At 46.7% G+C, this 26,001-nt stretch overlaps 1 protein-coding gene across 1 annotated transcript in view; it reads left to right on the top strand.

Moving 5' to 3' along the window:
- Positions 1–16,681: 16,681 nt before the first annotated feature.
- PTH1R (parathyroid hormone 1 receptor) overlaps positions 16,682–26,001 on the top strand; it is a 133,915-nt gene continuing 124,595 nt past the window's right edge. Inside the window, exon 1 of the mRNA XM_063324222.1 lies at positions 16,682–16,847. Within this exon, the coding sequence (XP_063180292.1) occupies positions 16,773–16,847 (75 nt within the window). The 5' untranslated portion in view covers positions 16,682–16,772. The remainder of the gene's footprint in view (positions 16,848–26,001) is intronic.

Raw genomic sequence — 26,001 nt, 5'->3', positions numbered from 1 at the left:
ATCTAAGCTGTCAATGTATTCGTTACTTAGCTCTCTTATATTATCTTCTCTTCTACTCCTCTAGATAAAATAAAGGTTTTTTGAAGCGTCTTATCAGAAAAGCACTGGTCTTTTATGGAAATAAAATCCAAAGAAGCCTCAGAATATTTCAGTCTTCAGGATTCTCATTTTGATGGATTAATTAGATTATCCTATCTGCTTATTTTCTTATTTCTTACATATTCACAAATTCTTCCCTAGCAATTTTCTGGGGGGGAGAGAGGGGGGGAATTGCATACAAATGGTAATTCACTTTTCAGCTCTAATGTTCCCATTTGTATCCTAAAATGCTTTCATAACTCAAATGTGTTCAGTCGTATACCTTTGTTCCCATTCAAAGCATCTCTGGAGACAACCTAATTCCCACAATAAAAGTTTCAAAAAAGAAGAAAGTATTTCAGCCAGAGACACAAACTTTCTGATGCCTCTCAGAACTTTTTTGTTCATTGTCTTCAAACTACCTCACATGACAGCTGGCACCAGAGATTTGTAGACCTGCAGTAGAATTTAAAAACAGCGTGGCAGGTTTTGCACTGGACTCATAATGGATTTTTGCTCACCATTCCACATCCAGATGATTTAGTGGAAGAGAGGAGCGCAATAGTAGATTTGTATTACATTGGTATTTCAGGGTCCTGGCAGTCATATTGCTAGTTATAGTGGGGATAGGAGGAAAGACATTTCCAACTTTAAATTATTTTTCTATTGCACAAGATCAAATCAGCTAGCATTCTCCCTCCCCAGCTTAATGATTTTGAGCTGAAGTACAGGAAATTCAGGTATCTAACTGTAGGTATGTTTCCTGCTGTGAATGTCCTTCTCTGAGTCCATCATGCAGTCCTGAAGAAGTCAGCTATTATTCTCTGTAACTGAAGAGGAGGCTGCTACTTTGTCTCCAAGCCTTGGAAAAAAAAAAGAAAAAGAAAAAAAAGAAAAAAAAATCTTTCGCTTTCTCCTCCCAGACAACATATGAAATCTCTTCTGTTTTCTGTTGGCTTTCCTCCAGGTGCTTTCCAGTTCGCCTGCGTGTTATTCTACAATCATTTCCTAAAAGCAGGCATTCCACTCCCGATCGACAGTCAAAAGACCTTTGGGACCAGCTTTAGTATCTCATTTAACTAATGATAGTTTGAGGGATGCTTCAGACAGCCTTGGTGTCTGCCCCATGGGTGGCTGAACAAGGTGAGATGCTTCCTTCCAGCCCCGAGTGCCGAGCTCATGCCAGATAATGAAAAGGAAGAGACGCATCTTGTACACACACAGCAGGACTCAGAGCACTCAGTAATCGTCTATGGGAAGCCAAGAGCATCCAGCTGCCCCTTGAGACATTCTCCATGTGGTGCCACTTCCATTCTACCGTGTTGAAAAAGGATCATCTACTGGTTTTGAACCAGAAACCACACTCCAAGGTCTGACCTTCTGGTTTTCATGTAAAGACTGTCTCCCACCTCTCATTCCTGACTCCACACCATCCCCTTCCTGCAGCTCATCTTGGGTCTCACCTGCTGGAACATCTTTCTTCAACGTCATGACCCCACATTCCTGAGGATACATTCTGGCCTTTTCTGAGAGTTGCTGGCTGTGTCATGGAGAAGGAGAGATGCTGCAGTGAAGAGCAATGGCAGAGGGAAGGAAAACGAGTAGAACTACATTTGAAAGCAATGCTGCTACAAGGCACATCCCTCTCTACAGCGCTGTTGCTCTTCCTGGTGACATGGTGCTCTTCCCCTGCACGTTACAGGTCCCATTTATATACTGAGAGAGGAGAAATTTAAGACACCAGCATAGCCCTAGCGATAGCTTCTAGGTCATAATCAATTATTTCTCAATGAGGGACAGATGCTTTTCGTTTCAGCATCAATGTCATATTGTGGTCATTACACTTGCACTGGACAAATGATGCTTCTTTACCAGCTGACGTAACTCACTTGTACCTCTCAAGAAAGAGAAGAAAATGAAGAGCAGGGGGAGCAGAGCAGAAAGCAGGGTTGTTGTGTTCTTATAGTTTTTAAATGTATTTTATTTATTTGTATGTATTTCTTCAGATATTTAAATATATTTTATATAACCTTTATATATTTATTTCTACATTAAAAAGTCCCATTTTACATATGAAAATCAGAACTGGAGAGAGAATAAATTCCAGACCTTCCTTAGTAGGTAGGATTTGGGTTCATCTCTCCTGATTTTAGAGATAGAAGTCATTTCATTTAACTTTAGGGTCTGGAGTCCATCAGTTCAACATCTGCCTAGTTACATGTGAGGTGCCTTGGACACCAGGAGTGGTGGCAGATATAATAGGCAGATACATCTCACTTTTTTTTTAAGCAAAGCACAACCTTTTCTCAAAAGCTACAACTTTATCTCCATTCTGGACTGAATCTACTTTTACCTGCCAGCAAAGAAAGCTTGGAATGATTCTTTTTTCTTTCCTAATATTGACCAAATAAAAGCTGTTTTCTTCCATACCAACATGTTCCACAAGTCTTTGGTTGACTGTCATCTCCTCACACTTGGTAGAAGCAAAACTGCCAAATGCTGGCTTTCTGAATGCTTTCAGCTTAGAATTGGGGTGGGAGGGGAGGAAATGGGCTATTCTGCCTTCCTGGTTCCTCCCTGCAAAGTGCACCTTCAGCACAAGAGCAAGCCAGCTTCCTCATGAACCCCAGTTGAGAGAATTGGTGATGTTCCTCTTCATCTTTTGCCACTGCAATCTCCAAGTTTATTTTTATTTAGGAGGAAAACAGGAGTTTGGGGTAGCTTTTACCAAAGATGCAAGAGGACCATCTTTCATTGTGTTGGTCTTTCAGGAGAAAATAACCAGTTTGTTTCATTAGCTTAGAATACAAAACAAACAAACAAACAAACAAACAAACAAAACCAAAAAAAATAACAACCAAAAAACCCAGACTTATTTTCTGATGAAAAAAATGCACAGAAGGATTGACCTAACCACAAAATTTTTGTGTGGAAGGCTCAGTGACATGGCCACTTACAAGGAAGGTCAGAAAGTCTCTGTCCCTGAACAGATCCTCTCATGTTTACTGCTTCAGACAAACTGTCATTATATGACCTTAAAAACACAGAGCTTTTCTGATAAATTTGAGGTTCTTGGAAAAGGGGATTTCTCTTACAAAAGTACAAGATATGAATAGAAAAAAACAAAGGTTTTCAGCCCAAAAGCACTGGTTTCTGCCTTTTTTTTTTTAATATCTCCTTCCAGACCTGTCTGTTAAAATATTTGCATGTTTTTCCAGCTGCATCTATGGTCTATGGAAAGAGAGCGTACCTATCTAAAAATCTGCCTTACTTATAACCTTGGACCATCCCTCGTACACCAGCCCTGCTGCCGATTTTTGAGACAAAGCTCCCGTGGCTGTTGCAAGACTTCCCATGGCAAGTAAAATTGGTTTCACATTAATAATTGGATGTGTGAATAAGGATAGATCAGGGACTGGGACTGTGGCGACTTCTTCAGGTCTAGAAACCAGGTTGGAAGGAGATACAAGCCAGGCAAGTGAGGGGGGTTTTCTAAGGACAAGAGGTGGGATATGGGACACTCACAAGCAACATCTTGGAAGCAGTTGATTTCTGTGGTACCAGAGTCATCTGCTATTTGCTGTTTCAGCGAGCAAAAGGCTAATGAAAAACTCAAGACCAAGAGCCCACAGTGGAGAAACTGTGTTCAAGGTGGAACACCAGCCAAAAGAGCCCCTTCCTTTTCTTCACCACCACAAGGAGAGCTCATAATCTGGAAGAGGAAAAAATTTTTCACTCTGAGGATGGTGAGGCACTGAACAGGTTCTCCAGAGGAGCTGTGGCTGTCCCAGCCCCGGAGGTGTTCAAGACCAGGCTGGATGGCGCTTGGAGCAACCTGGTCTAGTGGGAGGTGCCCCTGTCCACGTCAGGGGGTTGGAACAAGATGATCTTTAAGGTCCCTTCCAACCTAAACCACTTTATGATTCTATGACATAGCGATCCCAGGGAGATGTAGAGGTTGACCAACTGGAGCATCCCTCCTGAGCCAGATGTAGGAGTCTTTCTCTGTGGGCACCGGTGGCGTAGGGAGCTTGGACATGTATCAGCCTCATCCAGACAACACTCAGAGTAACCTCCAGCTGCTCCCAGTGAGCTGTGTAGATGGGGAATACAAAGGGTGCAGAGATTTCTGACCACATCTCACTCCCCAGCTTTGACTCCCACCAAGCCCTATGGCAAGTCCTACCTCAAAGGCAAAGTCAATCCTACAGCCAAAGGGGAAATGGGACCCTCTTTCACTCTTTCTGGACCTCCAGGACAACAACAACAACAGCAAAACAAAACAGAACAAAAAAACTCCCACACGCACAAAGAAAAGAGCTGCTCATTAAGACTTACACATAATTTACTGCATAAATTATGTTTACAAATCTGTCCCAAATAGCTGGTGGCACTTCTCCCATGCTTTAGTTTCTTCTTTCCATTTAAAATAAAATAATTATATGAAGTGCTAACTAATCGCAATGAGAGAAGGATATTATCTCCATTTCTGCAAGACCAGCTTGAATTTTACTGTGTTTCTTCTAGTGTGTAAATGCTGGTATTTTTATTTTATTGCTGTACCCCAGGATGCTTTCTTTCAGAGTTTATGTTACAGGACAGTGTAATCGTGTCGCTTAAAATAATCAGATACTTCATTGAGTCTGCAGTGATTGGCACTGAAAATATATGGGTTTGGGTTGTTTTTTGTTTTTTTTTTTTCAGTTTTGCCTGATGCAGGCTAGAAGCTTCAATCAGAGATGACTTTTTAAAAATAATTTACATTGATAAAGGAGACTTTATGAGGACCGAGAAACCAGCCAAGCCTTTTCTCTGTGCATGAAAGAAAGGCATACGGAAGTTCAAGAGCTGCAAACAAAAGCCACGTGACTTGAACACCACAGTGCAGCTAAAACTCAGATTTTCAGACACTTGAGCCTCCAAATCAAGACATAAAGCCTTGTTTTCAGTTAGAGGCTTTTCTCCCACCTCAAGAGAGGAGTCAGTGCTGTGGTAACCAGGGGCAGTGCTTCAGGTTTTGGTGGTAGAGGCAACATAAGCAGGCTCCATGACTCTCAGGACCCATGGCAAGACCATCTCCAGGCTTTGTGGGAGCAGACACAATGCTAAGATTACCTGTCCCAGAGAGCAGGAGCCAGATTCAGACTGGTCCTGCCAAAACCCAGGGAAAAGGATGACTCCTGAGATCACATCTTTTAATATTACCAGCTTTCCAGCTGAGCAGCCAGTGGGAGGTCACACGTGACCTGGGGCAGACCCAGAGGGATTGACTGCACATGGTCCATGGGCTGTTGGAGGAGCAGCAGTGCAGATGGACAGGATGCATGCAGGACCAGGAACATGTGCCTGCTCACAGTTCTCCAACTATTGGTCTCTCAGAGAGGGATGGACTTGTTCAGGGGCTGAGTTCGCCGTCTGTGTGACTGGAAAATCACCAGTTTGTTCTTTTTTTTTTTTTTTTACCCCAGAATTGCTGATCCAGCTCAGACGGAAAATCCGCCTATCAGAGTACCCTATCTCCAACAGCACTCGTGATGGATAGTGACTGAACAATGTGCTGTACTGATAACTACTAGCAGGACTATTAACTACCAAAAGAACAGCGTGAACATGTACTGATGGTTTCCCACGTACTTCCCCAGACCTCAGTAATCCCAAACTCAGAGACCTCCCAGGGCACAGACGTTACACTAGTGTTTAAAAGTCTTGAATATTTTTTCCTTCCGTTAACTCATCTAATCACATTTCGAATCCATGCAAATGAGATCCTGTGCAAAGAGTTTCATAGCTTCACCACCTGCCTGTGAAGAGCCACCTCCTTTTGTTTGCTTTGCACCTACCCCAAAATTTTCAGTCCTGTGTTAGAAACATAGAATCATAGAATGTGTTGGGTTGGAAGGGGCCTTTAAAGCTCACCTAGTCCAACCCCCCTGCAGTAAGCAGGGACATCTTTAACTAGGCCAGATTGTGTTCCCAGTCTCTTTACTGGGAGAGATACCAAATCACTATTTCTCAGTGGCCGCCTTCATCATTTTCACAGATCTGTCTCCTACCTTTTGCCCTCCCCTTCTACAATACCTTCTTTTCTAGGTTGAAAAGTCCAAGTCTACAGCAGGGTTACGCTGACAAATCAGGATTCAACCCAATAACCTAAGAATTACCAGGGCTTGAAGTCACTGACATTTGTGGTCTGAGGTAACCTGGACAGGGCTGCAGTCCTGTTCAGGACAAAGGTTGAGGATCTTCCTAGACTGTTTGGGGAACCCAATGAAAGATTTCATTCAATACACAGGCATGCCAGCAAGCTGCGGCTTTGCGTTGTCTCCAGTTTGCAGGAACAAGCTCCAACAGCCTCACAAAGAGAGCTTGTTCCCCCCAGCCCCATCCCTTGCTGCCAGCTCTGCAGGCTTCAGGCCATCACCTTTGAACACTTATCAGAGCTGAAATGGACTGTGAACTCTGGGGAAAGCTCAACCCAAGGCTGTTCATGAAAGTCCCTCACATGCTTCCCACACGTTGAGCTAAACAGACTCATCAGAGATAAATAAAGCTTCATGAGGGCAAGACTCTATATACTGGTTTATGGTCCCAGGGAACAGGTTACAAGCTCAGCAACTGTAATAAATAAATAAATATATATATATCCCTCATCATTCCCCTATCTGACTCAGCAAGGATCTCTCTTACAGTTAGTGATAAGGTGATTCCAGCTTCTTTCAACCCGCTTGCACAGGCTTTTGCACACTGGCTCTGAGTGCATTACAGCCAGGGCTGCAGAGTCTCGTATCTGCGATTAAAAAAAATAAATTTTTTATTACTTACAAAGTATTACTTACAAAGAATGACTTGTCCAACAGCCATTGGGCACAATCAAAGTTTAGAGGGTCCCTGCAGCTGTGGCATGCTGTGTTTTTAATGCTGTTGGAGTGGGAGAAGCCATCCCTCTGTTTTATGCGCTCTCATTCACAAGCTCTCGAGGAAGTTTAAGGAGCGAGTCAGACGCCCCGTTATAGCCAGACTTCTCCAGCTGTTGTAACTCCATGACGGTCCATCAAAGCTGCCTCAACTCATGCCAGCAAAGGATCCGGCCCACTTATTTACGTGCATGACTCCGCAGTGCAGCTGGCAGCTGTGAAAGGGCTCATTTGGACGGCAGCGTGGCTGGGATCAACATCACTTAAGCGATAATCTGCTAATCAGAGCTTCTTCTGTTGAAGTAATGCTCCCATCTTGTCGTTCCATGCTGGCAGTTTTTCTGCAAAGCTTGCCAAATTGTTTCGGCCCCTGGCAGTTTCTGAGGGGGTTTTATTGCTCACCTCCGAACTGGAGTTTGCTCTTGGTTCTGACTGTGGGTTGAACAGCAATGTGAAAAAAGGACAATTTGACTCAAGCCCAGAGACATCCAGTCTGTCACACATGTGGCAGGTGAGGAGGAGAGGGAAGAATAATTTCAAAAAAGAGTAAAAAAAAGACCTTGTGCATATGAGAAAATTATGCAGGCTCGAGACACTCACATCCCCCTTAGGGTGGGAATGAGATTGTTCAGTGGTGTGCAGAAATCACAGAAATCGCTAAACTGTCATGAGCAGCAGGCAGGGCAACTACATGTGAAATGTAGTGTAAAGCCTCTCAACTCACGTTGCTGTTTTGAACAACGGAGCTGGTAAATCACAAAAGACACTCCCTAGGAAGGATAAAAAAGAGAACAAGCCAAAAGCAGCATCACTTGCTGCTCTGCAAAGAAGATAAAGCCGTGGTGAATGACCTGAAAGGCAAATCAGTCACTGGCATGGGGGAAACCTCAATGGTAATGAGAGGAGTTGCAATGCTCACCCTGTTCCTTCTTGTCCTCACCCACTCACCAGTTTCTCCTCACAGCAGACAAGTGAAGAAGCAAAACAGACAGTGCTGAATGCTGATGACTTCTGCCCAACCCAAAGACTGAGGGATCGACACAAGACAGTGCAAGTTAGAGCTGCATTTCCCAGTCCTACCCAATCCAGAGGCCAGACTCTGATCTTCATCCTGCCCATGTCCACCTGGGCTCATAACAGGTCAGATGTACAGCAAGGAGAGCAACAGAAGAAGAGTAAGAGAAGAGCCCAGGATTCAGATCCAATCTGTTCCATCTGCTCACCTGGAGTTCACCAAAGGCTGGCATTTCCAGGGATACATAGAAGAGGAGAGGCTGGGAGACAGGCACACATATCCCCTCATCATTCCAAAAATGCAACCAAATGGAGGCCAAGGCCATCGCTTAGGAAGATGATCCATGACCTACCTGCATGCCTTCAGTCCTGTTTCATGGAAGTGCTCACAAAAGCTTATGAATCAAACCTGTTTCATAATGAAAAATTGAAGAGTACAGCTTTGTTTCGGCTGAAGGTCACTGTCTCAAGCCACTGGCTACAGTCTCTGTTGCTTGTTTCTTTGCTAGCCCAACTGTTATTCACCTGGCCTGCTTAAGATAGAAAATACCTCTGGATCTGACTGTTGTCAGGGGAGAGCTCTTCTTCACCTCCAACACTCCTTTCTCTGCCTTAAACCAAGCCCTCCAGCCCACGTGCCTCGTCTCCACCTTCTCACAAACGAGTTTCAGCCCTGTGATCCTCCTGCTGACACACTTTCTGCATCTTCTCACTCAGAGCCCCCAGCCCCATGGATATGACTCAATCCCAGCTACTCAGACCAGAACGCCAAGGCATGACCCAGAAATCTCCTCTCTCACCACTCCACCTGCCAGTGGCTGTGTGCACCACCTCCCAAGTCTGCCCCAAATCCATATACACAGAGAGAAGTACCCTGTTGACTGGACATATTCAAGGTCTCAGGTATACATTTCCAACTGGAAGGAGTTACCACTGAGAACAAAGCTGATAGGTGGAAGTCAACATAGATGCCTCATCCCATGAACTGTAGGTTCATAAGACTTTTGTCCCATCTCATGGTCCTCCTGATTACAGCACATAAAGCTTTTAGCATGTTTGTAGTCCCTGGAATAGCTCAAGAAAGGACACAGGCCTGAAAGAAGATGGATGTGGCTGCTGTGGCACCTTGTAAGCCATTACTACAACATGTTAGAAGAGGTGTACAGTCTCTTTAGTCCACCTATGTCTTTTATTCATAGAATCATAGAATCATAGAACAGTTTCAGTTGGAAGGGACCTTAAAGATCTTCTTGTTCCAACCCCCTGCCCTGGGCAGGGACACCTCCCACCAGACCAGGTTGCTCAAAGCCCCATTCAACCTGGCCTTGAACACCTCCAGAGGTGGGGCAGTCACAACTTCTCTGGGCAACCTGGGCCAGGGGCTCACCACCCTCAGTGTAAAACATTTCTTCTTAATATCTAATCTAAATCTCCCCTCTTTCAGTTTAAAACTGTTCCCCCTCATCCTATGGCTCCCCTCCTTGATCCGGAGTCCCTTCCCTGCTTTTCTGGAGCTCCTTTAGGGACTGGAAGGGGCTTTAAGTTCTCCCCGGAGCCTTCTCTTCTCCAGCTTGAACACCCCCAACTCTCTCAGCCTGTCCCCACAGCAGAGGGTCTCTAGCCCCTGCAGATCTCCGTGGCCTCGTCGGCCCGGCTCCAACAGGCCCATGTCCTTCTTATGTTAGGGGTTCCAGAGTTGGACGCAGTACTCCAGGTGGGGTCTCAGCAGAGTGGAGCACAGGGGCAGAATCCCCTCCCTCAACCTGCTGGCCACACTTTTTTTGATCACAAGGGGTCCTATGTACTGCTACCTAGAGAGATAATAAACCTTTGCAGATAAAAGCTATTTTTAAAATTTATTTTTATATTTCTCCTATACCTAAACCCCTTTTTTTCACCAAGATTAATATTTTTGCTTAGGTTGATTTCCTATCATATGGAGGCAGGGAGGCAGGGTTTAGAAGGAATCAAAACAAAGCAAAAAAGAAAACTGCTGAAAACCAAAATATCGCTCTAGGAAGTATTTTAACAGTATAGACTCTCACCTCCAGCTCTTCATGAGGACTCAATGGTTGTTCACTTAGGTTATATGAGAAAAACAAGTGTATTTTCCTTGTCCTGGTACTCACTTGGAGGGCAGTCCTGTTCCTTGGGTGCTAGGTGCTGATGGAGAAAGTCAGAGTAAGGAGCAGCAACCAAACCACAGCTTAGACAAAAAGGGGGCTGTTTTTCCTACATTTTGGGTGACTAACCAACGGTTGCTCCTGTGTTTCAAGGGAAGGACAGTGCGGATGTAATCTACCATCCCTGGAAGCCTTGATATCAAGATGGGTTGGCTTTCTGGAGAAGATCTCTCAGGGAAACCCCACTCTGAAGGCTGAGAGCAGTGGTGACTGTCTGAAAGGTTGTGAGTGGAGCAGTAGGAGAGAGCAGGACTGAGACCTACTGAGGTCTAACAGCCTACCCATCCTGATATTCAGACGGATTCCTTTCTGCTTGACAAAAAAAGCCCCAAAATTTGTCTCACTTCATCTGACGGCATCATTTACACTGGTGATAATGATGGGCAGATGCACGTTTGGTCTGATGTGAGGCCAAAAATTGCATCTGCAGCTGTAACTGTTGCATAAAATACCATCCCCCTTCTTCAGTTTAGCAAATTGGGTCTGTGTTTGATCGGGAAGCTACTGAGTGAGAACATCTCTAACAGTGTTTTCAATGTATTGTGGCACCTCTTAGGTGTCCCTGTTCTTGAGTCCGTCTCCACAAACTCCTCTCTGACAGCTTCCTCTATTCCACCTTTTTTCTCACACCTCCTTACTGGTGATGTGAAAGCCCCTGTCCCCCTGCAAGGAGACTTCAACTGAGCCACTGGTTTTTGGGCTGAACATCCAGCCTTGCCCTTCCTTTCCCACAAGGCAGATCTCCAGGTAAGACTATCCAAGGCATAAGGAGCAGGAGCTTTGAAGCAGGACAGTCTCATCCGGGTCACAGAGTTGTTTGACAGCAAAGATGTGGAGGTCCTGACCTCCACTGGCAATACAAATACAGGCTGTCAACTTCGGTAACACTACATCACAGGTAAACTGAGGCACCAAGAAGTAAACTATGGAAGGGCTCATGACATACCCTCAGGACCCTCATATGTCTTTTAATTTTGCTTTGACAGAGATTTTCACCTTGGATTTTGTCCATAAGACCCAGCGCAGATATTTCCCTTACGAGCCAACAAAGAAGCCATCATGCAGGGCTTTCACAGGCATCTCAGCCTAGAGTTATGACTTCAGCCTTGTACAAATAGCACAGTATCAGGCCTTCTTCTCTTCTCTTCTCTTCTCTTCTCTTCTCTTCTCTTCTCTTCTCTTCTCTTCTCTTCTCTTCTCTTCTCTTCTCTTCTCTTCTCTTCTCTTTTCTCTTCTCTTCTCTTCTCTTCCTTTCCCTTCCCTTCCCTTCCCTTCCCTTCCCTTCCCTTCCCTTCCCTTCCCTTCCCTTCCCTTCCCTTCCCTTCCCTTCCCTTCCCTTCTCCTCTCTTCTCCTCTTAAAAGAAAATGGTGACATCAAAACTCTCTTCTTTGCACCACATACAAAACACACAGCGACTGCGGCCAGAAATCCACGATGGCCACTTGGCCTGATGCACAAACGTAATTTAACCAAAGGTCCTTCTTGTATATTTTGGCCTTGACTTTTGCATACAAAACACAAGCCATAGCCAAGTGGGAATAGAGCAGGAAAGGCCACCTCACCCTCCACAACACTTGGCCATTGGACCGACTTCTTACACAACGAGGGAATTTTGCAGCGTGGCTGCCAGCACCATCCTTTCAGACCTTTCCCTCCCCGATCAATGGCTTTGGCTGACGTAAGTCGTGATGTTGCGCTGAACCCGAGTGACCCAGGAGAGAAAGGACAGGAGGCTTTTTATCCAGGATGGGATTTCAGCTCCTGCAGAAGGGAAACATTCACCCAGCTGGGAAGAAAACAACCCAGGGAGTGGAGAGGTTTACTATTACGCAGTGTAAAACTTAGCTACAGTATGAAGACGATTCCCAATAGTGATCATTTGTGGCCAAAATGCCGGAAAAATTTTGGATGCTCTTTTACATCAGTAGAAGGATCTAAACATTTGGAGGGATTTGTTGTAAGATGTTGGAGAAACTCATTTCAACCCGTGCTATCCCCAAGGGTGTCCTTAAAATAGCAACATTACAAAGGCTTCTTTTAGTGCCACATTCCTTCTTGGTTCGTTATACACACGTTCATGGATACAATCTGAAAGAAAAACAAAACAAAACTTAGGTGTCCAAATTACCTTTGCCTTGATAGGAATATAAGCCTGGGACGGATCTGCTAAGGAGAACGGAGTCCTCCAATGGGAAAACTTCCAAGCAGGGACCTCACACACTCGCATGCATCATCCCAAACCAAACCAGGCATCTGGACATGCAGAATAATCCATCTCAGCTTCAAAAGTCTGTAGAGAGAGAAAGGATCCTCTTGTAACCAAGGCAGAGAGCATAGACAGTGTTTGGGGATGATGGGAGATGACAAAAACATTTTTCTGAAGCACCTGCTCAAAAATAAACTTGAGCAGTAGAGCTGTTTGTCGTCTAACCTTGCATAAATCACAATTTCCAAGGATGGCAGGGCCTCAGATTGCAGGGCCTGATTATCTGCACCCCCTGAGTCCAGACAGGGTCCCTTTTTATGTGGGGAAGAGAGCTGGGGAGGTTGTTTTGGGGTCACATGAATGGTAAAGATGCTCACTTCTGGTACTGGGAGTCCCTGGACGTGATTTGCTCTGACTTTAGAGGACATCTGTACCAACCACCCGTACAGTGCTGCTCTTCAGCTCTGTCCTGCATTCCTGCCCTGCCTAGAGGATAGAAAAGGTGACGAGATGAGCAGGGTGGCATCCAAGGAGACCTCTCCAGTGGACCTGAACTCATCTGCAGCAGTGGCAAAAACCTACATGAGTGACGCTGAGCTGTCAACTACACTTTAGATTCATTCTTACGTCTGCTTCTGAGAGAGAGATGGGGTTGTGGGGCAGCACCTTCTCTGTCCTCCCTTGTGTTTTGAGAAATTGGGAGGAGGGGAAACCCCACCTTTACACTTCGCTGCAGCACATCTGATGCTCATCCGTCTGAAGAATAACTCCAGCCTTTGCACTTCCCATCCTCCCAGAAGGGAACAGGCAGGGAGAAATGAAGCATGCCTTGACTATTATACCCGGGTTGACTTTGGGTCTAGGGAGTCCTGAGGTGTGAGATTATTTTGCTTGTGGATAAAGAGGATCCAGGAAAACATCCTTCATAGTCTTGGAAGCCACGAGAGTGAGACACGGCCAGTAAGATTCCCCAACTGTGCTTCTTGGGCAAGCTTTAAACTGGGGCTGGAGGGAACAACTTCCTTCTTGTGCAGCTTCAGCAGTTCAGTAATAGCTGCCTTTAATCATTAAATGATTTGGGGGAGAAATATCATCCCAGAGGCATCCCTGGTCCAGTCCCACACCCAGCAGGATACAGAGCAGGGGGGCAAGGCCTGGATGTGACCATCCCCTAAACCATATGGGATCCTGGTTTACTTACATCACCACTCCCAGTAGCGGCAGGAGGTGGGGGCATTTTAATATATGAGGTTTTCTCCTCCTTCTCCCCTCTCTCCTAGAAATAAAAACCATCAAGGGAGCTACGATGGGGCCCCTGAAAACTTTGCAGTGGGTTTCTTTTTTTTTTTTTTTTCTTCCTCCTTCTCAGAAAGACTATAGAGCCCTGAGTACATATTTGCTCAGTCTGCCCCATACTTAAACACACACAGATGCTGGGCTCCCCTGGGGACAGGGGCTGTCCCACCCCCAGCCCCCACCCCCCACCCCCCCACCCTCAGGCGAGTGGAATGGGTCAGACCCCATGAAACAAACCCCAGCAGAGGTGGAAATACCCGCCCAGGGCTTCCCCAAAGAACCAACCAACCCCCACCCCCCCCATCGTTCTTGACCCCCTTCTCCCCAATAAATATCTTTTATGCAAAAGCTTGAAAAACAGATTTGGGATTAGCCTCCAAATGATGGGGGGGTGGGGGGGGGTGGTTTTAAACCCCCCCAGCCCCCAGCACCCCCCCCTTCCCCTCATCTCACCCTCCCTCCTCCTCTTCCTCCCCCCCAGTCCCATAGTATGCACTGCCTAACTGGAGGAGTGTGTCGCCTGGAGCTGGAGGGAAGGGGCTGGGACAGGGGTGGGACTGGGGGGGGGTGGGATGGGGTGGGACGGATGCAGGAGTGACCCCGTGCTTCCCAGTCCATTAGTCACCAACCAATGGGGTCCAGGCGGGGGGGGGTGATTAATACCTGCCTCGCTCCCCCCAGAGCTGGGGACACCCGCTGGGGCTGGCAGGGAGAAGAGGAGGAGGAGGAGGAGGAAGAAGAAGAGGAAGAGGAGAAGGAGGAGGCGGAGGGAGGAGGAAAAGATTGCATCAAGAGCAGAACTTTTTTCTTTTTTTTTTCTTTTTTTTTTTTTCCCCTCTCTCTCTCTCTCTTCTTACAGGAAGCCCTACTCTACCTTAGCCTTGGAAAGAGCCCCTTTTCATAAAATTAGCTGAAGGCACCTATTCACAGCCATGGGGCTGTGAAAAAAAAAAAAAAAAAAAGGCAAAAAAAAAAAAAGCAAGCAAACAAACCGACTGTAGAGGTTTGGGGTTTTCTTTTTTTTTTTCCTTTCTCGCTCTTCTTTTTTTTTTTTTTTTTTTCTTCGCTCCAGAAAATAAAACAGAAATGCACACAGCTCCACTCTGCGAAAACTTGATGTTTTTACCGTCTGCTCTGTGATAGACCTTAGAGAGGAGGCTGGCTTTTTATTTATTTATATTTTTTTTCCCCCTCCTCCTTGCCGCCGTTCAGCTCCTAAATATTCCCTACTTCTGCAAGGAAAGAAAGAAAAAAAAAAAAAAAGGAAAAAAGCATAACCACCACTACTTGACTTCTTCCAAAGTTCTCCCAATGAGTCAGCCCTAAACTCGGAGACGGGTGTTTGCCCGCCTGTTGCATCCTTGTCATGATTTTTAGCCCCCTCCCCTCCTCGCTTCTCCTCCCACGTCGAAAAATTGATAAAGGGATGGTTGCTGGAGACAGCTTTCAGCTTTTGAATAACATAAAACCCCCAAGAGTTTGGTTTTGCGAGGAGTGAGGGGGCTTTTTAAATTTTTTTTTTAACTTTTCTTTTTTTTTCTTGCTGGTAGTTTTATGAATGAAACCTCCCGGTTGTAACATCCCTGCCCTGAAACTCCCGAAAAGTGGTGGAATCCAGGCAGGGGAAGGTGGGTGGTTGGGGGTTGGGGGGGGGGGGGTGGGGTGGGGGGGGGGCCGGGGGGAAGCAAGCGGAGGAGCGATGGGCTCCGGGCGGCGGGCGGTGGCTGTTTCTCCCCGGGGCGCTCAGCGGTGGCTCCGCGCATCCCGTCCCCCGCCCCCAGCCCCGGGCGATGCTGAGCGGAGCCCCGGGAGGCTGCAAACTCCCCTCCTCGGCTTTCGAGAGGCTCCTCCTGGGCACGGGATGGAGGATTTTGTGCCCACGCGGAGTGCGCGAGTGGAAAAAAAAAAAATTAAAAAAAATAAATAAAAAAATAAAAAAATGAGGATTTCAGAACATTTTCTCAGAGTCAGTGAAAAGTGGTTTTGCCGCGAGAAAAATAATAAAAAATCTAAAATAAGCTACTTAAAGGGGTGAGGGGGGGGGATCTCTCAGCCCCACGCTTTCATGCCGTACTCAATCGGCTTTTTGAAACTGCAGATCCTTTGAGACGGAGAGGGGAGAGAGAGAAGGAAAAAAATCCCTATTTGTAACTAAAACACACTGCGACCTGGAAGGCTGGCAGAATAAAACCTATTGTGGAGCTGAAACGCGCCGGGATATTCAAGCAAAAATCCCCCCCCCTTCCCTCCCCCCCCCCCCGAGTACCCACTGTTTGCGAAAAGGTAATTGCCGAGTGAAAATATTTCCAAGTTTTCGCTTTTTTTTTTTTTTTTTAACTTTCGACTTGGCGATTTGTTTGCACGCCGAAAAGAGAAGAAGAGTAAAAAAAAAAAAAAGCCTTTTTTTTCTTTTTTTTTTTTTTTTTTTTTTCCTTCCAAACCCCTCTGAAACCTAAAAGATAAAATTACGGGATCTAAAAATAAAGCAGTGGTTAAAAGCCTCCCCCACCCTCTCCAATCTCCCACCCCTTCCACCCCTCTCTCGCCTTCTCCCTCCCTCCCTCTCGCTCCCTCCCTCCCTCTCTCTCTCTCTCCCTCTTTTCTGGGTGTTTGCGTTTGACAAAGAAATTATTTGAACTTCCCACTGCCTCATAAAAAGGAAACAGAAGAGCAGTTTTTGACATATGGATGTGATTTTTTTCTGCTGTGAGACAGATGCACACGGAAAACAAACAGCACCAGGGGCTGGAGCTCTGAAGGGAGCGAAGTGGCTCCGCTTCACATGGGCTCATCGGCTGCATTTCGGGAGCTGCCCAGATCCCCAGCCATGAGAAAACGAAGCAAAAGACCGGGTTTTCTTGTCATGTGCCTTTCTGGCTAAAAAAACCCCCCAACCAACCAACCCAACAAACTGTGGAAACAAACAAACAATCAAACACAAATTCTGGAAAAGGGGGGGGTGGGGGGGGGGTGGGAGGGAAGGAAGAGAAGGAGAAATCATCTGCAAGCGGAGCGCTGGAAGACCTCTCGTCCTCCGACTTCCCTGAGCGAGCTTGGATGCTGGAAGAAGCCTCTTGGATATGGGATCATATCTGGTTTATCACAGCCTGGGTTTGATCCTCTGCTGCTCCGTACTGAGTTCAGTCTACGCTCTGGTGAGTCCCTCAATCTTTTTTTTTTTTTCCTTCACGTTCTTGACCGATCCGCGCGGCTGTTTCCTTGATGAGTAATGTGCTGTATCAAGGATTTAGAAAGCAGAACACTGGGGTTGATTTTCTTTTCTTTTTTTTTTTTTTTTTATTATTTTTCTTTTCAGCCCAATGGTTTCCTTCGCTGGCAGATAGTGTGTGCAGTTGGTCTCAAGAGTCACTGCACCAGATGAAATTAAAATGTCTGTGCTTCCCCAAGAGTTTGAATCACTTTTAAACCCCTCCGGACAGGAACGTGTGCAGTTTGACAGGGGGCTGAGGAAAGCGTTTGGGAAATAAACTTAAAGACACCTATGGGTAAAGGGCAACTTTTTCTTCTTTTTTTCCTCTTTTTTTCTTTTTTTGTTTAATCCACCCCCCTTCCTCGAGACGACAAATTTAATTTTAATTTAATATGCTTAATCTGCAAATCTGCTTAATCTCGGTGAAACAGTGCCTTCCTCTTTGGGATTAAATTTGGAGAGGACCTTGGAGTGCAGAGTTTGCAGACAGTTTACCGCTCAGGAGCATGGAAGTAGTATTAACCCTTTGCTTCCTGGCGCAGTTTTCACCTGTTCCTGCACACACCGAGAGAAAATACCTTTACAGAGGGAGCAAAAAGGACTAAAATCTATCAAAACTGCCTTGCTGGTGGTGCTGGGGCATGGGCTGAGATCTACAGACTCCAAGTGGTCTTCAGAGCCCTTCTGCAGAAGCGAAGGGAAATGTCATCCAGAACCAGCCACCAGATATTATATATTTGACAGGTGCTTTCCTTGCTTTTCTCCATCCCTGGAATCACCACCACCGCTGGCCATTTCTCAATGCCTTCTGGCATAGAAAAGGGCATGACCACCCCCTGAAGCCCTGTCTGCTTTCCAAGGGGATGGAGATGTGTTTGGAAGGCAGTGGGCTGCCCCTGACCCTGGCTCCAGCTGGGTCCTCCCTGACCCTCCAGGGACCATCACCCTGGGCCCTGTCCCCTGGATTTTGTAGCGACTGATTGGGACCTTGTGTGAGTTTGGTGGGGGGTATTTCCCTCACATGTCTGGCATCATGCTGGAAGGAAACATCTCATTAATACACGAGGAGAAACAGCTTCTCGGAAAACAATCATTCTTGCAGTCCATCCCCATCTTAGCACAACTCTAAGGACAAATAAACCTTTCAAAGCCCCCCCAAAATTGGGGAAACTGGGGGGATCGTGTGTAGATTTGCTGAGTTTTTAGTGATGGTTGAGGTTTCTCTCCTTTTCTGGGGGCAGATTTTCATCTCTGTAACAGCGAATGGCTTTGGGACCATATCGTGACCGCGCTTAGTAGGTCCTGTAGCACCTGCTACCCCCCAGCTGCACAGCACTGCCACCGCCGAGGTCAGCACCAAAATTCCTGCTAGTTGTGGTGTCTCTGTCGGTACCAGTGAAAATCGGGTTCTTGTAACAGTTAGACTGTAGTTTGACAAACTTCAGGGTCCAGAAAACACAAGCGAGGGCTGCAGAGTGCATGTCATGTCCCAATCCTGGTTCGCTCCCCTCTTCCAGTACATCCCAGTACCTCTAAAAAGTGCAGAGGACCAGACAGTGAGCCAAGCGTCAGCTGTCTCATGTTCCCAGTGGGTATTTTATTTATTATATCCCCATGAAAACAAACACTTTAAGATCACAAGCCATTTGCTGGGCAGCACGGGTAGGGGACAGGGGCTCATGGCTGGAGTGGCCGCACGTGCCCCACGCACCGGCTTCAGGGCGAGCTGGACTTGGGTGTAAATCAGGGATAGCTCTGCCAGAATCACAGAGGGGCAAGAAAGCAGGGAAAATTGCTGCGAAGGACTAGAGGAGGAACATACCAGTGTATTCGCTCTCTTGCGTTTCCAAAAGTCTGGTCTCCTCCTGTACCGATTTAGGGTCCTGCCGCTAAAACCCCCATTCTGTTTAATTAGGCCCAGGTTGAAATGCATGTTTCAGACACTTCCCTTGCTTTGCAAACCCACTATTGACAGCTGAAGGAGTTACCAGAAGGTTTGAAAAGTCATCCTAACAGTTCGGGGGTCGCGGAGATGTTGTGTGTCCCTTCCGGCATCCACTTAGTCAGAATAAGGTGGTCAACCCCATGTCATCCCACCCTACAGCAACTTGCAAGGCAGGGAACAACTTGCAGGGTGCCTAGAGCCTGATTTTTTTTGGCTGTTGTTGTTTCTTTCCCAAACTAACTTGATTTTTAGATGAACTTAACAACACTGTATGGTATTGACTGCATGTTTCAGCACAGTAATACCTCAATTGCTGCACTATAAGAGGGGTCGTGTATATATTCGATATTGGGCTAAACAGGTCTGAGTGTAGTTGATGTGGTGGAGCAATAGAAGTCACCAAGCGCCTCTCTCCTAGAAGCAACAAGCAAAAATCAATGAGGGCAGCTGCAGAAGGATGGGGATGCCAGGACTTCATTTAGAGGCAGGCTGTGTGGCAGCCTTGGGGAAGTGAAAAGTGGTACCCACTCCTTCACTCGCCCGGCAGAGCAAAGCAAAGCTCCGTCATGGGCTTTGAGTCAGGAGGATTCCCGCAGACTGAGGCAGCTGATCGCTCCCAGCTTCAGGGCACATTTCATCTGTCTGAGGACAGAAGTTTGGAACCTTGAGAGCCGTGGCCCTAATTGCTGGGGTTTTTGCAGCCCAGTTGCTTTGCAGCTGAGAGCTGGTGATGCTGAGATCAGGAAGAGCATGATGCATCATAAATCTGAAGCTGTCACTCCCATTATTCTTTTTGTCAGCCAGCAAAGATGATACTTAAAGGCATTTTTTGAAGCAAGAGTGGACAAGTAGGGATGGGAAATGGTTTCTTTGCTTGCCTGTGTCACCAGTACCTCATGGGGCAGGATGCTGGCAGCTGAATCACTTCTCCACAGCACGCGGGCTGCATGTCCCTGCATTAACTGTAAACCAGGGTGGGAAATTCAGCTGCGGGAGTGAGTCCTTGCAGAGTTAAAAGTGTCTGTGCAGAAATCATGGCACTTGCCATGAGCGTCCGGCCACGTAAAGTCAATAGAGAGATGAGCATCCCTGTCCTGAGTTTTTGAGGGACAGCTGAGAGGGACAGAGGGACAGATGGCTGTCTTTGATGTGGACTAAAGTATTGGGTGAAGCTCTGCTCTCCTCCAACTCCCCTGGTAATCCAGAGAAATCCTCCCCAAGCATTTCCCTGGGAATATCATGATTAACACCTTCCTAAACAGTGAGGGGAGTTTCTCTTGTTGATTGAGTTCTTTGTGCCTGAAATCTGGCAGGGTGAGGGGGGAAATTTGGGTTAATTCTGCCTTTTGGTCCAAGGGCCAGGGAAGCAAGAGCCAGATAGCCCTGCAAACAGCTTCAAAAAGAAGATGTGTGCAAAAGGATTTTTAAAAGTACGGTCTGACATCAGCAGAGCATGGGGGAAGTCAAGATGTAAGCACTCTGATTTTATCCGAAAGCTGCTGCCAGAGCTCCTTGCAGAAAAACCTCCCCACGTCCTGCTCCTGGCCGAAAGCTCCATGGTATGCTCTGCTGATCCCTTCGGTTTTCACTTTGTTTCCCTCTCTTGCCAGTCTAAACCTGGCAGCCCCCAATCCCCTTGTCGCTGGAGAACATACTCTGAATAATAATGATGATGATAATAATAATAATAAGAAGAAGAAGAAGAAGAAGAGGAAGGAGGAGGAGGAGGAGGACGGGGAGGAGGGGAAGCCACCAGCCTTCTGCAGGGCTTTGGACCAGAATATCTTCGGTTTGGGAATGGGAGGATCCTGCTTTTCAGCAGTGCTCAATGCCTTGCAGAAGGTGCTGCACATTAGGGGGACTGTAGAATGGCAGTAGAACGGTCTCAACCCCTTCTGTTTGCTGCAGGCAGTGGTTCCCCAGCCCTGGCCCCACTCCCACAGAAATTCAAGGGGTATCATTAAGGGATTGGGAACCCTTTCTTGCAGGCATAACCCAATACAGGGACAGACCCGACCAGGTCACCTGCAGAAAGGTCCCAGCTCCTATTCCCAAGGGAGCTGCGTCCACACCAGCGTTGGTGTTAATCTCTGGTGGGAAGGTCCAGTATAAATCAGAAAGTTCCCACCAAAGTGATACTTAGGTCAGCAATTAGCCAAGACCTCAGCAAAACAGCTGGATTAAGGAGGTGCTGGTCAGTGTTTTGCTCTTTGACTTGCTCTTTTTGTTCCCCTGATCAGACCCAAATCTGCATAGATTGGGAAAGGGGAAGGATTGGAAGTTGAATAATTTACAGGTGGAAGGGGAGAGATAATCATATTCTGCCTCAGAATACAGCCCATAATAAAAAGAATAATACTAATGAAATAATCCTATATGGAGATCTTGCAAATCCTGACTAGCTTTCTAACTTCATTAAATAAAGACAGGCTCCAAGTGCAGGGAAACAATGTCTGAAATGTTCTTTTCTCCGCACATGCTTGGGAGCGTGCCCACCCCTGCCCCGTGTATTTATGAAAGATACGATTTTTGTTATTGTACTTCGGGATTAGCAGATATCCCCTGACTATAAAATACTCAACCGCAAAAATATAAAGCAAACAAGCCTCCACGTCAGGGTAATGCATGGGCTGTGATTTCATCCCCTGCAAGCTAAAAAAAGTTCAGCTGCCTGGTGGCAAGTCTGACCTGAGCAGACTGGGTTTGGGGTGAGTTCGTTGCATCGGGAAGAGGAAAAGCAAGAGGGCAACTCTGCACGCAGAGGGGGTCAAGGCTGAAGGAAATGAAATCCGAGGTGTGCCTTTCAGGTCCAGACAGTTGTTGTTTGGTTTCTGGCCTCCTAGAAATAGCCCCCAAGCGGTGCTTTGAGATGACAGTGGGATTATTCCAGCTAGGGCAGTGTGTCTGCGGTCCCTGCAAGGGCCAACCCCCAACCCAGACAGCTCAAGCAGAGACAGCTGCTGGCCCTGCCACCACCGCCCTGCACTCCTGTGTCCCTTTGAAAAACGATGCTGAGAGTCTGAGAGTCGTCCCACAGCTTCGTGACTTGTATTGTCTCTTTTCCTGGGCTGGGTGTACTGATAAGGGACTCTCCGAGGGTGTAAAGATGCCGGCCGGAGGATTTCCCTCTGCTTGGGAAATGCACTGCTCAGCCCCTCGGTCAAATTCAGTTGAAATCGGTCTCTGGTTTGCAAAGTTATTTGGGGCACAGATACCACACTCATCGCACTGAAACCCCTAAATTGCAGCTGTTACCAGTCAGCCTCTGACCAAGTAATGTGGGGTGAGGTGGTAAAACACCTCTCCTGCCACCGAGATATAGGGCTGGGGAAATCCTGCTCCCTGGAGTGGGTGGCAGAGCTATGGCTCCAGCCAAAGCCTGCAGTCACTGAACTTTCATTGTGCCTAAAGACCAGGAGGAAGGAATGGCAGAGCTGGGCTACAGCTGCCTCCAACTTAAACCCTCCTGGGAACTGGTCCTTGTTGCTGCCGAGCGGCTCCGTCTTCATCCCGCACCACTGGGAAAAGGCGATGAAGTCTGGCATGTGTTTAGGTACTCGCTAAACTGTGCAGCTCTCCAACCCCATGACTATCGCTGGGCTCGTCTCAGCCTTTTGAGTTCTGATCCCTCCAAACTCTCTCACCCTCAGACACTGTCCGGATCAAAGGGAGAAGCCAGCAGGGATCCTCCACGCTTTTGGATGGGCTGTTTCTCTGCAAAAGGGCAAGCGTAGAGGGGTTTCTCTGTCTGCTCTGCTCTTGCTGTAAGTGCAATTTTAGCGTCTCTCAATTAGTAACTGTTACAACAACAAAACAACCCAAAGAAAATGCATTCCTTAGGGCGAGCCCTGATCAAAAGGAAGAACTCAACAGGATGAGCCTGTGTTAAAGATTAGACCATATCAAAGACTTTTTTCCCCAACATGGAGAATTTGCTTTCTCCCTCTGCATCCCCTCGGCTGTTATAATCTCGTTTGGCTATCTCGCCCCATAACACCTCAGACTTCAGCTGGCCTTGCAAGAGCTGCTATACTAAAGATGATCTTTGTGTTGCACCTCTCGCAACGTGGCAATAAACAAATTATTCTTGGGGCTGAAACTCAGCCAGCGGAATACCTGCTGGGTCAGCCTGAGCTTTGCTGTCCTGTGTCATGGGAAGAAAGCACCCAAACAAGTGCTTAATGTACCTGGCTTGGCATTAATCCCTTTATTTCCACTGAGGCCAGGCTGACCTTTGCCAGTGATTAGAGGGGCTCTGTGTTTTAGGGTTTTCCTTTTCCTTTGGAGGCTCAGCTTGGACTGACTTCCAGAAACCTGATTTTCAAGAAAGGAAAATTTTGGACTGGCGACATCCTCTTAACAGATTATACTTTGATCCTCCTGTAACACAAATTCCTCTGACAGCATTCAGGTGATGGTTCAGTTGTTGAAATCTTCTGCAAGGCTGGCTTGTCTTACCGGCTACGTGTTTTTCCCTTTACCCAGCAAAGCAGAAAGTGGATTTCTCTGCCCCTTTTCCCTCTCATGCCTCTAGCATCCCAGGTTCAAGGCATTTCAGCAGCACAGGCATTGTGCTCTTGTCTCCTCTCTTCCTTCCTGACCGTGTGCACCTTTCCATGAGCTGATTCAACTCATTGAGCTTGTATGAAACTAAACCAAGATGGAAAAATAAAATAAATGGAGGAGAAGGTTTTTAGCTGGGTAAGGGAACGGTATCTGCACAGCAAAGGCTCGGATGAATCCCTGAGACACACAAGGGAGAGATTGGGTCACAGAGGTGGGGACAACAAGGCAGCAACTTGTGCATGTTTGCCCTGGCACCGTGCTTGTACAGTCGTATTAGGCTGGCATAAAACCCCCCAAATTCTCCATTTAACAGACCCATACCCCATCCCTGTTGTACCTCCTGCTCTTTGGCGATAAATACACATACAGCAGTGTGAGCCACGGGGTTCAATGTGAGCATAGCGTAAGCTCCGTGCCACCTCTGAATCTCCCTGTTGTGGTTTAACCTCAACCAGCAACTAGGACCATGCAGCCACTCGCTCACTTCCCCAGTTGGGATGGGGGAGAGAATCGGAAGATTAAAACTGAGAAAAAAAAATTCCTGGATTGAGATAAAGACAGTTTGATAGGTAAAGCAAAAGCCATGCATACAAGGGAAGCAAAACAAGGAATTCATTCCCTGCTTCCCACTGCAGGCAGGTGTTCAGCCATCTCCAGGAAAGCAGGGGTCCTTCACACATAATGGTTACTTAAGAAGACAAAGGCCGTAACTCTGAGCATCCTCCCGCTTCCTTCTTCTTCCCCCAGCTTTAAACACTAAGCATGACAACATACGACGTGGAATATCCCTTTGGCTCATTAGGATCAGCTGTCCTGTCTGCGTCTGCTCCCAACTTTTTGTGCTCCCCCAGCCTACTCGCTGGTGGGGCTTTGTGAGGAGCAGAAAAGGCCTTGACTGCTTAAAAACAGCCAAAAACATTAGTGTGCTACTAACATTATTCTCATCCCAAATCCAAAACATAGCATTACACTAGGTGTTAGCAAGAAAGCCAACTCCATCCCAACCATGACACCCCTCCACCAATACCACCTGATCATTAGCACAATTCTTGGTAGTCTTTGTCTGAGCAGGTGGGTCCTGCAGAGAGTGCCAGGTGGTGGTGTAGGATAACATAGGCCAGGGGTATATGGGACAAGAGGAAATGGTCTCAAGTTGCACCAGGGGAGGTTTAAATTGGATGTTAGAAAAAAATTTTACACTGAAATGGTTATTAAACATTGGAACAGGCTGCACAGGGAAGTGGCTGAGGCACCATCCCTGGAGGTATCTAAAAGATGGGTAGACATAGTGCTTAGAGATATGGTTTAGTGGTGGTTTTTGTTAGAGTTAGGTTGATGGTTGGACTCGATAATCTGAAAGGTCCCTGCCAACCTAGGTGATTCTGTGATTCTATGATTCTATTGGATATGACTACACTCTTGTTATTTTGGGGGAAAAATAAGTTCAGGCTTGTAGACATGTGTGCTGTGCCACTTGGCTTCAGGGCCAGAGGACAAGACGCAGCCTTTGTATTTAGCAGTACAGACATAAACAGGGACTTCCAAGACTCAGAAGTGGCCTGGATAAGCTGAGATACAATACAGTTAGTACCTACTTACCTGCTTTCTGGGCTGTCACTTGCCAAGACAGTGAAATGGTCAAGCAAAACTATTACCCCTATGTCCAGGTCGAGGAAGGTGTTGAGCCAGGCAGGATTAAGCAACACAGCCAGCCTGCCCTGGCCCACCTCTCTGACCCCAGCAAAGTGCAGAATAAATGAACCTTCACAGTCCAAAGGTGTTTGGTGTCTTTGAGTCTTTCCACCGTAACGACCTCGAGTATCAACCGTCTGTCAGATAAGGGCAGCTCATAGAAAGGAGACGTGGCCTCTCAAAAAAGACCCCCTCCTAGATCAGTGTCTGAGGCAAGGGCTGAAGACAGGAGTTGCTGTCTCAGCACGCAAGACAGGCTGGTTATCTCGTTTTTCACATGGCTGCCCCGTTGCTAATAAGGGTTCCTCGATGTTATCTTTACTGCAGTCTCCCTTCCCATCTCTTCAAACATTTCAGTGGATTTATCTACTTGGTCTTGCCACACTGAGAGCAAGCAGCAGCCTCAAATTGCATCTCTAAAGACAGGTTTGGAAGTCACTGGGTGTCCTTAGGAAACCTTCTCTTCCCTTTACTGAACTTTGGCTTGGGACCTAAATGTTTTTTTTCTGTATGTTTTAACAGGAAAGTGAGTGGTATGCAAAAGCTCATGCCTGCTGCCGGTTAAGGGATGAGGTACTTTGTAAGAAGCAGCAGATGGTAGGGAACTACCACCCCTTGGGCATGTAGCAGAGGACAAATGATCAATTAACTGAGACTCACTGGGGCTTTGGGGGAATCTGGTGCTGTTTAGGACTACTAGTAATCATCATCTTATTGCCTTAATTTATTCACCTGTGATTAAATATCACCAATATGACTCAATGTTGAAAATATTTACTCATATTTTATGCCTTGAGGACTCAAGGGATTGCAGTATCCCAGGAGAGCCCTGGGCCCATCCCATACACCGACCACAGGAATGGTGCTGGTAGCAGACAAGGAGTGGGATATTTCT

The sequence above is a fragment of the Chroicocephalus ridibundus genome, chromosome 2 (assembly GCF_963924245.1).
Source record: "Chroicocephalus ridibundus chromosome 2, bChrRid1.1, whole genome shotgun sequence".
NCBI lineage: Eukaryota > Metazoa > Chordata > Aves > Charadriiformes > Laridae > Chroicocephalus > Chroicocephalus ridibundus.
Note: the sequence above shows the minus strand (reverse complement) of the source record. Positions and strands in the feature narration are given on the sequence as shown.